This window comes from Hippoglossus hippoglossus, chromosome 5, assembly GCF_009819705.1.
Source record: "Hippoglossus hippoglossus isolate fHipHip1 chromosome 5, fHipHip1.pri, whole genome shotgun sequence".
In the NCBI taxonomy this organism is placed as follows: Eukaryota; Metazoa; Chordata; class Actinopteri; order Pleuronectiformes; family Pleuronectidae; genus Hippoglossus; species Hippoglossus hippoglossus.
This window is the reverse complement of record NC_047155.1, coordinates 21341500-21357576: the sequence shown is the minus strand read 5'-3', so window position 1 is coordinate 21357576 and position 16077 is coordinate 21341500. Positions and strand designations below refer to the sequence as shown.

The following is a 16077-nucleotide window of genomic DNA, read 5'->3' as shown; positions in this document are numbered from 1 at the left end:
ACTCTCATATTCCAGATTGAATTCAGACAAATGATGGATTTGGATTTGAAAAAGTGTCTCTCCCAGCCCCTTATAGTTTAGTTAATACTAAAGCATAAGAGAATGAAGCAATGCTCAAAATACTTTGTTTTCTGCCTGTCTGCAGGCGTCAGGCATCAGAACAGTGTGGTTTAAAGGAGGCTTCAACTGAGGGGCTGCATAACAGGCAGTTTGAGATATATAAGGCTTTTTTTCAAGAAGTGTATCATACAAAGCTGCTCTAGTGGAGTCCCAGAATAAAAATATAGAGCTGGAAATAACCATAATGAGTCCCCTTTAGGAAGAAGTGTTGAAAATATGCGAATAATTTAATGCTTTAAATGTTTTACTTACTGCTGTCTCTCCGTCTCAGGAACAACACCAAACCAAAACAAGAATCGTTTGAATTCATACCCCCACAAGGACCTCCTCCCCAGCCTCCGACACAAGTCTCATCTCAGGTAATAAGGATATTATGGTTATCCATTCACCTGTCACTCCATTCATACATCCATCCATCCAACATCCCGGTAATCTACACTCCAGCAATCCATCCACATCCACACTCGCCTTTTTATTCATCCATCCAGTTGTTGTAGCCCCCACAGACCTATTTATCCTCCATGCATCAACCAATCCACCCATCCAGCTTCCCAAGGACAAACAAGGTGCCTTCTCATTTATTTATTTTCTTTTTCATGTCTTCTTGGCCACATTATCGGAGGCTGCGCTGAGGAAAGCCTGTTTGCTTTCAAAGTAACCCCTCAGTCCACTGTGTTCGCCACTGAATTAATCTGGCGGTGTAGAGATGTTTCTCACTGATAGCATTGATTCTTCAGCAGAGGAGATTAGGAGGGCGTGAAGACGGGAGCTGCTATGGCCGTCTGCATGTCCTTGTGCTGCCTGGCTCCCTCTCTCCCAGTCTCTATCCCTCGCTCTGCCTGTGCCCCCTCTCTTTGTCCACCTACAGCCCGAGGCATCAATAATTCAGCATCCTTACACCTGAGCATAAGCACGCACGCGCACACACACACACACGCACACACACACATACAGCTATTGAAAACGTCTGAGTTTCCTGAAGATGGCATTTGTCCCATGTTCCTGAAATAGGAGTCCACTTCAAAGGACACACACACACGTATACTTCAAATCTGAATCACAAAAGTGACCTTGATGCAAATTCTCCTTTCCTGTCTTTCCGCGTCTGTGTGTGTATGTGTGGTCGCTCTCCATCAGGATGCTGAGTTCTACTCAGTGGACCTGGAGCGAGACAACAAAGGCTTTGGCTTCAGTCTGCGCGGAGGCAGAGAATACAACATGGACCTGTACGTGCTGAGGCTAGCTGAGGACGGAGCGGCCGTGCGGAACGGAAAGATCAGGGTACGGACACGAACAACAGCCAGCATTTACACACCACAAATATATACTGTTTACTGTTGCATCTTTCCTCTTGTGTCTCTTGATCTGAATGGGAATTACTTAAGCGCTTCCCCCGGGTTGCTTGATTGAGAATGCAGCACAGGGTTAATTGATTCTCCCCTCTGGGTTTACATATGCTAAGATACAGTATATACAGTATGTTTGAGCTATAATGTGTTTTTTTGTATATATTAATGTGCTACGGTCGGTTAGGACGTGTGTGGGTGTGCATGTATTAGCACTTTTTGTACATGCATACATATGTGAATACATACATTTGTGTTTCTGCACCACATTAGCAGAGGTATTAATAGTAGCTGCTCTGTGAGACAGAGAGTGGTGTCAGTGAGAGATCCTTACTCTGCCAGGGGAATTCCCTCGGTGCAGACAACACTGACAGATAACTTGAGGCGTGGAGGCAAAGAATCAGGAAGCAAAGAGTGTGGGTTTTTTTCTTTCTGGATCCTGTTTTTCCCCCTTTCGTTCTCATTTTCCTCTCTCGGCGTCACAGTTGCTGCACTCCAATATAATTTGCCCTTTGTGAAAACTGTTAATTTAAAATGTTGCTGTTGTTGCACTTTATCTTTCAGATGATTTGATGTGTAACGTCTTCTCAATCTGTCCTCCCTCTCCTTCCCCTCCTCTGTCATCGTGTCCCTTTGAACCTCTGTGCCTCTCATCTTTCCTCTGGTATACTCTCTTCCCCACTGTCACTTGTTCCCCGCATTCTGTCTCACTCTGTTCTCTCTCCCTTCTCCACCTCCACCTGTCACTCTCCTTTCACCCTCTTGCCTTTTCCTCCCTTGCCCATATTTCTCCATAGGTTGGTGATGAGATCTTGGAGATCAACGGCGAGAGCACAAAGGGCATGAAGCACGCACGAGCCATCGAGCTCATCAAGAGCGGAGGCCGGCGTGTCCATCTGGTGCTCAAGAGGGGTGACGGCTCTGTGCCGGAATATGGTGGGTCAATCTACGAAAACATTCCCTTCTCCCCCATCTTCACACCCTGAGCCAGGGGGGACGCCCAGTGGACAGTGGTGGGTCGAAGGGGAAAGCGGGGGAAGAACTTTTTGCCCTCCCAGGACCCTTCACTCATCCCTGGGACAAACCCTCCAGGGAGTGTTAGTCTGGGTTTGGTTGGTCGTGGTTCTCTTTCTGGTGGAGGTCAATCCTGGGCTTTGGGATTTTGGGGGGGTGAAGGACGAGCAGGGGGTGGAGGGTGTTCCCGTGGGTGCCGTCGCCCTGCCCTGCTCTCACCTGCTCTCAGTTTCTGTGTCTTCCCGCTGTCACTTCCTCACCTTCTGGCCACTGAGCATACGCACTCCGCTGGGACTTCACAGGAAGGTGGTGGGTCTGATTTCAGTGCTTCATGAAAATAGAAACTGTTTACAGAGTTTGAATGACAGAGTATTGAAAAAAATCTATGTTTCTTGTGGGTAAGAAGTGATATCGGTGGGCTTTGATTCCTCATTAAACACTAGTTCAGCGTTCAGAGGAAGAGAAAGTTGCATCCCCTGATAAAATGGGATATCTCGCAGCTTTGGTAAGGACATATTTATAATATTTATTGAAGGTGAATGTAAGCTACTGAACTCGTTTAGGGTTTTAAGTGAGACCTGTATTGAGAAGAACAAAAGGCTGTTTGATGCTTTTTTTTTTTTACCATTTCAAAGACAAAACTCTCACGATACTGTGCTTGACATTACTCACTAATCCATGGATTTTATTTGCACCCACTGTTAATGTCATTGAAAAGCTGTAACGATAGGAACTCCACCCATCCCTGTTGAAAAAAGAAAAAGAGCCTCTCCAGTTATAAAGACATTTTGTACAGTGATGAAAAGAATAGATGCATTTTTACAAATATTTTTGTTCCGTGTACAGAGCCATGAATCCAAGCCACATATTAATGGATAAAAGTCTATTGCTGCATGAACTTGTCAAAAGTGTAAATTGGATTGTTTTCCCTTTTAATGTCTATTTTCCATAATATTTATGGAACGTTTCTTTTTTTTTCTTCTTCGTATTGACCAGTCTTGATTGATAGTAACAAGTCATCATATCTGGGGTTTTTTTTTACTTTGAGTGGAGATACATTTACTTGTCTTGAAAAGTTCATCAGTGTTATTTTCTTTGGGCTAAGAATGTGACGTCTGTACCTGCACCAATTCTAGGGCTGTCCCGAATGCCACTGAAGAGCTTTGACGTTTCAGTAATATGATAATTATTTTCGTCAAATCCATGAAATATTCCCTGGAAAATCAGTGAAAATAAAAAAAAATAAGTCCTAACTCCCAATGTTAAGGAAAGTGGAAAAAAATAAGTTCTGACCACTGATCGGACCCGCAACAAAATGTAAGGGTTTCTTTCCTGACCTGTACCGCATCCTTCCACTAAGTTTCATAGAAATCGGTTTCATCGATTTTTGCGTAATCAAACAAACAATCTAACCAACAACATGTGAAAACATTACCTCCCTGGCGGAAGTCATTATTGGCAAATCTTTCAAGCTTCAGTTCAACTTTAGCGACGTCTAGGCTACTAGCTACTGTTTGTTTTTCCCAAAGTCATAGGTTTGCCAGTTTCATATCCAACATGCTTGACTTGCTTGTGCTCGAAACTTGTCACTGTCCAAGTAAGACTCACTGTTAAGATAAAAAATGTCCTTGTCTGAGAATAACAAATTAAATTACAATTTTTGGGCTAGATTAGCAGCATTTGACTTTCATTTGATTACAATGACCACCGCCGAAGCTTTGAGGAATTCGGGACAGCCCTATCTGATACGACATCATGTAAAGTTGTATATTTTTGGGTCATTGTTTGTACTTTTTAGTTGGAACTACCTTTTGACAGTTTTGCCAGTAATTTTTTATTTTTTATTTTTGTCAGCAATGTAAACTGCTTCATATACTGTTGTTGTGAATGTGCAAGTCTCACTGTCTTTACTTTCTGTTTTGGGGTTTCTGCTGCTTCTGTGTTCACATCTCTAGGTGTGTTTGTGCGGGTGTGGGTGTGCGTGCGTGTGTGTGTATGTGCACATGCAGGACTTTTCTCTGTAACTGGTGTTTTCCACTGAAGGGTTTGGGGTGTCTCCTGGACTGTCTCTTTATTCTCAGTGACTCAATGATCAAATAAACACATTTTTTTCCATTGAAAAAATCAACACAATAATTCTCCTTTTCTTCCTTCATGTCGGTTCCAGGGATCTTAACTACTGTGCTCTTCTCTTTTCTTCTGTTTCTGTGTATCTTCTCCCTCTTCCCCCGTATTGCACTGGGCTCTTGTCTTCCTTCAGGGATGGTCGCTCCCCATCTCACTGCATGTATGAGAAATGACAAGATGGGGGAGGCCTCTGTCCTCCAAAATCAGACCACGGTTTGTAACTGTCCCTCGCTGTCGTCTGGCTTTTTCCTGTCGTTCTCTCTCTCTTTCTCTCTCGATCTCTTTCTCCGTCCATCCTGATGTGTGTGGTGTGGCCTCAGATCACCTGTGCCCGTGCTCTACTCCATGCATACAAATCCATTCACCCAAAATGCACTGCCAGTGTCGCCGTAGCCGTTGTGATGGATTCTTCATGCATTCTGTATGTCTGCGCTATTTGTATTTGACCTCTGGCCAACGAGTCCAAAGGTGAAATGCACAGAGCTCGTTTGTTCTTGTTAACTGGTTTAGATGCAGTGTCTTTGCTTCTTTAGACCGTGTTAGTTTTCCACTGTCGTCATTGCTCTGCAGTTTCTAGACCTTCCTTAAGATATAGACACAAAGCTTAGGTAAGGTTTCATCTGATAATAAAAATGTGGTGGCTGCTTAAATAGATGATTTAGTGTAACCAGAGGGATAAAATCCACAAAGGAAAGCTATTAAAAACTGACTATGGTAAAATGCCTCCTAAACCTAAATAAGGCATTAGTCTTTGGAAGTCATCGTGAGCATTTTATTTTCTTTAAACATTTACGATTTGTCGAAGGCATCATGACTGCATGAAAGAGCATGGCTAATCAGTACGATCAAGCAACATGCAGCACGTTGGCACTGACTGTAACCAGCCTCCAGTCAGGTCGCCTGACCGGCCAAGTCCAATTCCAGTGACCCCAGGTTGCCCTGGTAACAGGTTTGTTGTGGGTAACAAGGGTCCTCAAGCGATGGCTACTATACAACTGTGTCACTGCCTTTTATTCTCTTGTGTAGCTACACTCATGTTCTATCATTGGCTGTCGCTGTGCCATCTAACAACTTGCCATCTTTGCTGGCATTAACATCAGAATGGCTTTCCATCGGAAATGTGCTCAGCTTCATATCTGAGTGATTCAGCATGGTTACTGTGAGAGTCTACCTGTTTTTTTCATCCTCCTACCCTGGTTGTATGTCACATTGTGTTGCAGACGGCAGCCCTAACGACAGCATCACAGCCAACGCAGCCACAGGGTTACAAAACGCTGCGGAAGTGAGCATCGTGCCCCCAACCAACGCACCATCGGAGTTAAGTTACCCACCAGAACCCCAACAACCATCCCGGAGCAAGAAGGAGTCGGGCCACAAGTCTACCCGCACCGGCAAGCAGCACCATTCCAAGCACCGCCACAGCTCCCCACACAAGAAAACCAGCAAGGGAAAAAACAAGGAGAAAAAGTCTACGGGGAAGGATACAGCCAAACTGTTCAAAAAGAAGGATGGCAAGGGGAGTGACAACCACCAACACCATTCCAGCGGGAACCACCGTAGTCGCCACCGTTCGCCCGATAGGAAGCATGGCAGGTCTCGTAGTGCAGACAACACCCTTGATAGTCGTCACAAGGGACAACACCAAGGTCGCTCCCCTGACAGACGCCATGGCCGCCACCGCTCACCCTACCGCTCTCCCCATCGTTCTCCTTATCGCTCGCCTCGCCGCCACAGGTCTCCCCACCGCTCTCCGAACCGCCCTCGGCACCACTCCCCCACAAGACGCCACGCCCACTCCTCAGACCCCTACCGCCAGTACGGCTCCCCACAGAGACCGAGCCACAGCAATGAAAAGCCCAACGGGGCTGTGGCCGTATCGATGGAGCCACCCAAGACTTCTGAATTCAGCCTCCCGTTCGAGGACAGCATCCTCCGAGAGCCCCCGGCTCTGGACCGCCTGAACCGCGAGCCCACGCTTCCATCATTGCGCAGGGAGGAGCACCTGTATGGCGAGGATAGCCTGCTGATGAGAGCCTCCTCTATGGACAGAGCCTACAACGGGGACAGCCTGCTGAGGGACATGGCGTCTCGGGGCCAGAGAGACACCACCTTGCCCAGAGTGCGCACCCCCGACTCAGATTCAGCCTACAAGAGGTACAGCTCACTGCTGAGGGGGCGCTCACCTGAGAGGACGGAGAGGGACGGGCGCTTCACCAGCAGAGATAGTACTCCCGAGACGCAGTACCGAGCCAGAAGCCTGGGACGTGACATCTCCCCGATCAGGAGTCCCAGAAGAGACGACTCAGAAGACGAAGAGGATGATGACAATTTCGTAGCGGCTAAAGTGAGAGAGTACTACAGCACGCTCCAGACCGACACCAGTAAGTCGTCCAGGCCCTCGCTCCCCGAGCCCAAGAAGACCTACAAGGATAACCCCAAAGACCTGAGTATCTGATTGGACGGCTGTCAGCCAATCACAGCAAGCAACCCACAATACACCTCAAGTACTAGCTCATATTACCACTTGGTTCTACAGAAATGCACCCAGCTATGTATACACACACACACACACACATTATGTAACAGCATTGAGTTACGAACAAGACAGTGATTCCAAAATGATTTTTTTTTAAAGCTGTTTATTTTTCTTTTCTTCGATTGTATGTTTGATTTTTTTCTCCCTTGTTTTTGTTGAAGCATTCTACATTTACAGTAACTCAGACTTTTCCAGAAAATGTAAAACCATAAAAAACAATGATGTGCCTAACAGTTCCATTAACGAGCAACTTCTTTTTTTTTTGTATTTGATTTGATATGTGGCAGGCGCTTTGTGACGCGCTGTCAGATGAAGACATGTATGTACTTTTCCACACGGATCCCATGGAAGAGCCGCGCACCTGGATGACTGTAACCGGTGCTCACAATGATGCTGTGCATGTCTTTACCGGTTTCAATGTCTCTCTCTCTCTTGCTCTCGCTCTCTCTCTCTCTCTCTCTCTCACTCTCACTCTCTCTCTCTCTCTCCCCCCAGTGCCACTGTTTTTTAGACATTTGACCAGACTATAGCACAAGCCTGCATTTGTTTGTATATTTTTGACAGTTTGCAGTATGTGTACATTCAGAGGTGATCATTTTAAATGAATGAAGGGGAAATTAAAAGTTAACTATGATGATGATGTTAAAATAAAATAATATATTCAACAAATGAACGCATGTGTGTTTGCTTTGGTTCAATCTCTTTGTGTCATCCCATCCTGTAGAATCATTTTTGTATTGAATGAACGACGATTGAAGTTCATAACAGTTTTAACAAGAGAAGTGTGATGTGAACGCTTCAAAGGTGGCAGCAGAAAGTCGAATCTAAGAGTCTGATGACCGCAGAGTTCTCATCTTTTGGACAAACGAAAGACAAAAAAAGTGTTATCTCAGGCCTCCCAAAACTATGTGCGTTCTTCGAGCCTTTGAAGAAAAGTAAAGCAAAAAGCGTCCATCTTTTTTTCACAACATCAAAGCCAGTCTTAAAAATGTTCCTCCACTCCTCTCACGTCTTACTTTGATTTGTGCTTCATCTGTGCCCTCTCTGCTGACACGCCTCCCCTCCCCAGTTTTAGTCCTCTTTCAGGATCCTGGCTGCTCGAAGGTTTTTCATTTGACAGAGACCAGGCAGCGAGGGAAGCTGTGTCCCTATTTCAGGACGGTGACAGCGATAGGTGGAGGATTTTTACCCCACCCCCTACAAACGACAATTGAGTGGACGGCGGAGAACAGAGTGGTCCCTCCTGGTGACCTGTGAATGCCAGCAGGGATTTACTCCTGCAGGAAAATGTTCAGTCAGGCATTTGCTCGATTAATATGTTAAGATGAGGCAGAGAGTGAAATACTGATAAATTCACGGGATCATTGCATGTTTATCCTTTTAACTCTTCTCATAACATTTACTGACATTCAGGGTTAAGATACTGGAACTTAAATATCTAACTATGATGTCTGTTTAACTGCACCTTCCTCCCATGCCTCCCTCTGACATCGGACGTGTCCACATGTCTGACATGCAGCAAACTGAAGATGTTCTTAGATTCCATCATGTGAAGTTCTTCCCAGTTTGCTGCGGCACATGCCAAGGTACTTAATACCATGTGTTCAAACGTGTGCATTCAAGATTACCCTGTGGACACAATCTGTGCAGCTCATAAGGGGAAATAAGAAGCAGAGATGAAGCATCGCGATCAAACAGGAACATATCAGAGCTTTTTTTTCTTTTCTGGCCCACTTTCTCCACAATTCAAAAGAGCCTCAGCGCATCGCTGTGCTTTTGAAGCAACGATCTGAAAGTGTTTTTACACGAATCAGGCTTCCTGTTAATACGAGGAACACACACTTTTGCACTTGCACAGAGATAGTTTTATTGTTAATCCTCCTTAACAACCAATACATATACCCCACAATACCTGCTACTTTTACATAATATATATATATATTTGCTATAGTTAGGTCGTATCCACTGCAGCCGGTAAAAAGATAAAGAGATGTTTACATCCTGCAAACCCTCCTCTTTTCTCTCTCCTCTCTCCGAGAAGGGGAAGAAGCACCTAAATAATGGATGTAATCCACTTTCCAGCACCGAACCCTCTCCTCTCCTCTCCCCTCCTCTCTTGAAACCTCTCTCGCTCTTTATCAGGACATACTCCGCTCCCTCCCGTCATCAGATGCAGGAACAGAGCTCTATGTTGTATTGCTTGTGCGACCCCCAGAAATGATTAACGGCCCATGTCGGCTGACAATTTATCATGTCAGTGTCAGTGCAGGCGGGGAGAGGCGGTAATGAAATGTCCAATAACAACAAGACTACGGCGCCCACCACATCAAGCCTCCATTCGCCCATCAGCTCGGCTCCGGGTTCCCTCGTTTGCGACCTTGGAGCCCTCTTGCTTCCGCGTTTCCATGGAAACACCAAAGCAACGGGCTCCATCCTTGAGCTGACTGGAGCAGACAGGAGTTGTAGATGCGTAAACAAGGCTCTGGGAGAAAAGCAAATGAAAAGAAAAGTTATTTCTGGCAGGATATGTGCTCGGGATTTCAAGATGCTTTCACTCAAGAGAGCAATGTCCAAGTCACTTTTCTCAGAGGAAGCTCATCATCCTACAAACTAACTCTGCTCCATGTCCTCATACTGTAACTGTCTCACGCTTGACTGTGCATGGAAATCAGCCTTCCCGTGCAGGAACACGTTGGTTCAAAGGGCACATATGTGTTTTTCTTGTCATGGTAACAGGGATCAATAGGATGTGGTGTATGTGCATGTAACACTTGAGGCTTTACTGGATGGTCACACTAATCAATCAGCAGCTGTTAGAGAGAAATCCACAGGCGCCACGTCTCATCAGCTCAGTCAGTGAATGTTTTTAAATGCTGCCTTTCCTTCCTTTTTGTTTAAGCATCCATATTTTTGGTTAGGTACCTGTGGGGATATGATGATGTCAGCAAATCTCTGTGAAATCCCAACAGAACGTGTTATATTTGCCTTAACAGCTGCTCATTTTGAACCTGATTCCAGTTCCCTTCATTTAAAAAGTGACTGACCTAATGCTCTTGTTCGAGCACTCACACCAATCAGCCACAACATTACAACATGGGGGCTAACTGGTTTTAATGTTATGGCTGATCAGTGTGTTGTTGAATTAGTCAAACCATGAAGCTGTGGAGAATCATTCAAAACTACAAAATGAGGTTTAAACCACACTACCAATGGTTCAGATCGAACCTTTCAAAACCTGCCAACGATATGTTGCTGATCAGAGTACATTTATTTATTTGTGTTTGTTTACACCTTGTAGGTGTAATTAAATTGTGGCTACTTTCTATATCGCTGCTTCAGTTTCAGGGTTCTGAGTTTGGTGCATGCTGGCTCACTGTTATGGCTTATTTTATGGACAGCATGACAGCTCTCTGGTGACGTGAAGCCAAGTCACATTGAGTGGCAGGCTGACAGCGAAGTGAGCAAGAGAAAACACGAGTTGTTCCAGAAGTTCCAGAGGTGGTTTCCTGCGGAGAGGCTTTGTGTCCCTGCGGTGGAGACACTCCTTTAGAGAAACGCACTGAACTTTTGCCTGTCCCAGAGGTGTTGCCCCTGGCTCTCCTCCTCTGCTGAAATGTGTGCATGCATGAGCGTCTAGAAAGCAGCAAAGTGGACAACCACTTGTGGTGTGTGCTGAGCAGAATCGAGTGTTTTTCTTCCCGTCAATGTCAAAACTAAATCCTGCATCCTGTTTCATGCAAACCATGCTTCTGATCGAAAAAAGGCCAAATTGTACACCTCAGAATAATGCAGTTTTCAGAGTGACTCATCCACTCTTTAAAAAAAAAGAAGAAATGTCCTTGTGTTGGACTGAGCAGATTAAATAGTTATGCTGTCATAAGAAATACATGTGGAAACGTCCGATTTGCCTGTTGCACTGTTGAATGATTCATTTCAAATTTTGTGTGTGGCTGTTGGGCCATGGTTGTTCTAAGAAGATACTACCCAGGTCGTCTGAGGAGTTTTTCCATTCAGATCTTTCTTTGCATTCTCTGCAGGTCAATTGACTCTGCAGTAGACACAGGTTTTCATTGGCTCTGATCAGCTGTGATGTAACAGACAGTTGCGTGAACACGTTAGTTTATTCTTGTTTGTTTCAGACGCTGATGCTGCACTTTTTCTGCACAACGTTATGACGCACATTGACCTTCTGGGCATTGGCGCGTAAATAGCCACAAACTTGAATTGTTTTTTTTAAATCTTGGGAACAACAACAAAAAAAGTCTTTGTATTGTGCAAGATGCAACAGTGACGTGAGTGAGCTCTGCAGAGAAAAAGAACCGATAGGAAAACTCCCCCACTGGCAGTGGGAAAGTGAGTCAATCACCTTTTCAAGTGGGTTTATAAACCTTGTGTATACCTGCTAATTGTGGTGTCAAAGAGTTATAACAAGACCAACTGATGAGAGGTGAGGCAGAGGAGCTGAATGCCAGAATCCAGCTGAGGGGCACCCAGGGTGATGGGAGGGGGGCCTCACTAAGACGTTGCATTCATTCCACCTACGAACAAAGCCCCTGTGCATTGCTGTGATGATAGTTGTGTTGAAGATGGGATTAGAAGTGGACACGATCTTCAGAACGCAGTTAAGGTAGCGATACAAAGAGTGAGGAAATGAATGGGGAGAGGACAGAAAAGGTCTAAGACACAGCTACGTAGTTTTGCCGCTGCTTGTAGAAGCAGGAGAGAAGAATGGATATAAGGGTCAGCTGCTTCTGTGACTTCCATAGTGCTGTATATGACATAGAGATATCTGTCACCTGCTGTGCTGCATCTGTCCATGTGATTACTGGCCTGTGCTTAACCCTATGATAGAAGGCATAATCAGTGATGGCTGTAGTGTGTCCTCCATTGTGATCCACCCTGTGTGTCTGTGTTGTCGTCAAACTCCAGAGAGGAATCGAGTTACGTGTCCAGCACAGGTCCACAGATAAACACGTCTCAGAAGCTCAGCCCTCTTCTCAGCATCATTTCTTTTTTTAGATTTGACAACATCAGGTTAAATATTGATGCTGTGAAGTTGCTGCAAGGGAGTGGAGGTGGGGGGGAGGAGAGTGTTACTTTGGCAACGTACAAAAGGAGTACGGTACCGAGATGTTCTTAAGTGGGTGACTAATTTGGAAAAGAGAGAAGAGACATCAGATAATGTACAGTGTGTAACCCATCATCCCCGACCTACATCGAGTCCTGTGGAGTGATGCGCTCACAAATAAAACAAAGTTCTACCAAAGTGATACTTTTAATGTTGATTTATTAGTTCAGGGTGTTTTATGAATTCATAGACACAGCAGGTTGTGGTCCTTGGATAATAACACTCATAGCTTTAATGTTGTGGACTGAATTTACAAGTGCAACTGGAGGCTCCTTCCTAAAAACATCTTTTGCATGAGGCGTCGTCTCAAGGCTAAATTCCTTCTCTGTATCCAAATGGAGCGGACACATTTTCTGAAAAGCAATAGCACCGTGTATATGAATGCACTCCTCTGTAACCCCCATCCATAAATAAAACCTACCCTGACACATTTCTGAATGCATCACCTGCACCATACATATTTATGTTTATACAAAGAAGGTGGAATTGACAAAATGTTAATGTTTCCTCAGTAAAACATGAAGCATGATTTACAGTGTTGTGGTCTGCTATAGATTCACAAGTTGGAAATGCTTACTACACATTTATATGTAATATATGTGCATCATGATATAATGCACGAGTGGTAGTTTGTTGTGGTGAATGTTGTACTGCAGATGAATAAGAATGTGCTGTACAGGAAACTAGGAGTTATTTATAATTACTTATACTTGTGATATTCACACAAACAGAAGAAACTGTCTTTGATAGTTGATTAAACTAGAGAGAAGAGGGATCAGTTGATCAGCTGATCAGTAAATAATTTATTCTAATTCACATCTCACTCCTTCTACCAGATATTATTATATTATTATTACATAATATACAATTCTACATTAAAATCTCTAAAAACAACTACACCTTTGTTATATATTTACTTGAATTGTGTACTTACATCATCCAAAACGTTTCTTACAATGTTCAAACTCAGAGAAATCCTTAATTATATTCAAGGTAACAAGACGTTTAATTTTGTTTGCCTTTAATTTGCGTCATATCCGTTTTCCCGTGGGTTTGCCCATCACTGCTCTAACTTCCAAGGCAGACGACAGATGATGAAGGAGAAAACATGCTGCTAGCAAGTTATCCACTTGGCTAACACTGTTTGCATTGGTCACTCATAATGGATCACGATTATTCATTATTGTTTGCTGCAGTTCTGTTACTGAAGCTCTTCCAGTAAAGTGCAAATGCACAGGGGAACCAAGAAATTAGATTATGGCGCAAGGGGCAGCAACTCCCATGAGCCTATCCCATGATTAATGATTTCATTGTCATACTTTTGATTCTAAAATCAAATGGACCCACCATAGAATTCATGGAATGGTAAATGGACTGCATCTATATAGACCCAGCACCTTAATGACCATTCCCAGTGGCTTATAGAACCAGTCATCCACACACACATTCATAAGGCGTTTTTCAACCAAACACACTGATGGCGCGTCATGCAGACCCTAAATTTAGGGTCTTGCCCAAAGACACTTCAGCAAGAGCCAAAGATCCAATCACCAACCACCTGATTAGTGGACCACCCACTTTACCTCCTGAGCCACAGCCGCCCACAACTCACAGCGGTCATGTGTTTGGTAAAACGGTCTTTGGCTCAGGTGTTTGAGGAGTGGATGGTGGTTGCAAGCAGCAGAGAGGACTGCAGCAGACACTCGCTGCTGCTGCTGCTGCATGGCCGCTCAGAGATGTAACAAACTATTTGGTCCAGTGGATGTGATGGACGCTGGCCCGTGGTAACATGGCCACCGGGCGACTTGGCGATGCGACGCTGGCGTTTGAAGAGGCCATCTCCTTGATTTACTGCCCTTTCACTAAAAGAGCTCTCACTGCGGACCGATGCCTCTGTAATTGGGCCCTTGACTGAACGAGCGACTCTGATTGGGCAAAGCAGCAACAAGAGTAAAAAATCTCTGCGGTTTGACCAAGCGGATGCAGAGGACTCCGCTGAAGAGGGTTCATCATTGTCACCCTGAGTAGGTGAGTGTTGGCTCTCTTTTTCAGGGATGAAAGGACAGAGGAGGAGAGGTTTGATCCTGAACTCCCAAAATACATGTGACACACCTCAAAGGCCGAGAGGCAGAGGCAGGTCTGTGGAGACAGGACAGAAAAACAAAAAGATGCTCCTGCTGCAGTACAGGGAATAAGACAAGGCATTACTGGAAGTCAGTATGATAAATATCCAGGATTATTGCAGAGCTCCAGCATTGTCGGGTGAAAAGTAAAACATGTCATCAATATCGTCTTTAACACTGATGACTTCATTCAGATTACAAAAGGAGTCTCTTTATTCTCCATTTATTTTGATAAGCAGAATAAATTAAGTACTTAATTAATCATATCCATCATTTTACATTTTTTGTGATTAATATGTTTTTGTCTGAACGTTAACATATTGTCATCACTTACAGCCTGTGGCCAGTGAAATGCAGGGTTTCTATTATATAACTGAGTGAGCTGTTGAGAAACAGTCAAATCATTCACACTTTTTAATAACCTCCACTCAATCTTCTGATTATGTTGAATAATTGAAGGGGCTGTTGTTGTTATAATATTCCATCAACAAATGTATTCAGTATAATAAAAAGTGACTGAGACATGATGCCTAAATAAAAACTTATAAATATGAAAATTATTATTCTGATGTTTGATTCTTAACTCCAACATGTGTCAACATAGTTTATTCATGTAATTCTGTATTTTCCTAAAAGAGAACACATATTGTGTTTACACAAAAAGCTTCATCACATAAAAAGTGTGTTACAAAATGGGGCTACAAACTTGAAAGATGATGTTTACCAGGCAAGAAGAGTGTAAACAGGTTTTCCAGGACTTGTATCAGTATTGACCATAAACACACCTGCTGTTGACACCTAAAATGCCACATTTTTAAGTGGACTTAAACCCCAGATTCTTCTAGAATTCTACAGCCAAACCCGGAATTTATAGATTTACCTTGTGGGATTTGACACTTTCGCTGTTTTAAGATACTGAAGATTGAATGTAACCTTTAAATTAATAGTTACAAACAGTTATCTTGAGCACAATTAAGCGTATATATCTTATCATTTCTGTTGAGGAAATACATGTTGAATGTCGATAATGATGATAATAAACCTGCATTTTTTATTTAAAGTCAAAATCATGGTTTACAAAAAAAAACAAAAACATTTGATATAACATTGCGTGTTAGCTGCACAGTGTTGATGGGAAAATATCAGGTACTGTGTGTCCCACAGTGTCATCTAGTGGCAGGTTGAAGTCATCACACCCTCCCTCCCTGGTAGCAGTGATGATCACTGGTCAGCCCCACACTGTGATTGTGTTGGAGCTGTGAGAGCAGACAGGACACAGATCCGACAGACCACTTCCTGCGGCCGACAGACCCTTACGTCCCACGAGACATAACTCAGCAGCTCGAGTGTGACTGATACTCCAAAATCAGAGCTATCTGCGTCTCCATTATAAAGCAGCCAGTTTCCTGCCAGGCCGCCACTCATTCAACATGTGGGGCCAAGGACTCTGTCAGAGAGAGACGGGTCGATATGTCACCAAAGGAATATATGTGTGTCTGTGTGTTTGTGTTTGTCACAGTCAGGGTCAGAGGGAGATGATGTTCTGAAAATTCTTTGTTCAGGGAATTGATTTAGTCTAGCACAGGCTGATGTCACACAGTCACACACCAGCTCAGGGTCACTGACGTTGTGGGCAAACGTGCTCCGCTGTAGCTCGGGTGAAACAGGGTGAGGGAGGTTTAC

The 16077-nt window shown here is 44.1% G+C and overlaps 1 protein-coding gene across 9 annotated transcripts in view; it reads left to right on the top strand.

The window, feature by feature from the left end:
* Positions 1 to 11820, top strand: part of magi1b (membrane associated guanylate kinase, WW and PDZ domain containing 1b) — a 140423-nt gene extending 128603 nt beyond the window's left edge. For 7 of the 9 annotated variants that reach the window (XM_034584765.1, XM_034584762.1, XM_034584764.1 and 4 more), the window contains 4 exons: positions 392 to 479; positions 1258 to 1401; positions 2264 to 2402; positions 5828 to 7821. In XM_034584765.1, coding sequence (XP_034440656.1) covers positions 392 to 479; positions 1258 to 1401; positions 2264 to 2402; positions 5828 to 7062 — 1606 coding nt within the window. In that variant the 3' untranslated portion in view covers positions 7063 to 7821. Of the gene's footprint in view, positions 1 to 391; positions 480 to 1257; positions 1402 to 2263; positions 3742 to 4740; positions 4821 to 5827; positions 7822 to 11805 lie in introns of those variants that run through there. The other 2 variants (XM_034584768.1, XR_004613788.1) reach the window with 2 other exon arrangements.
* Positions 11821 to 16077: the final 4257 nt, after the last annotated feature.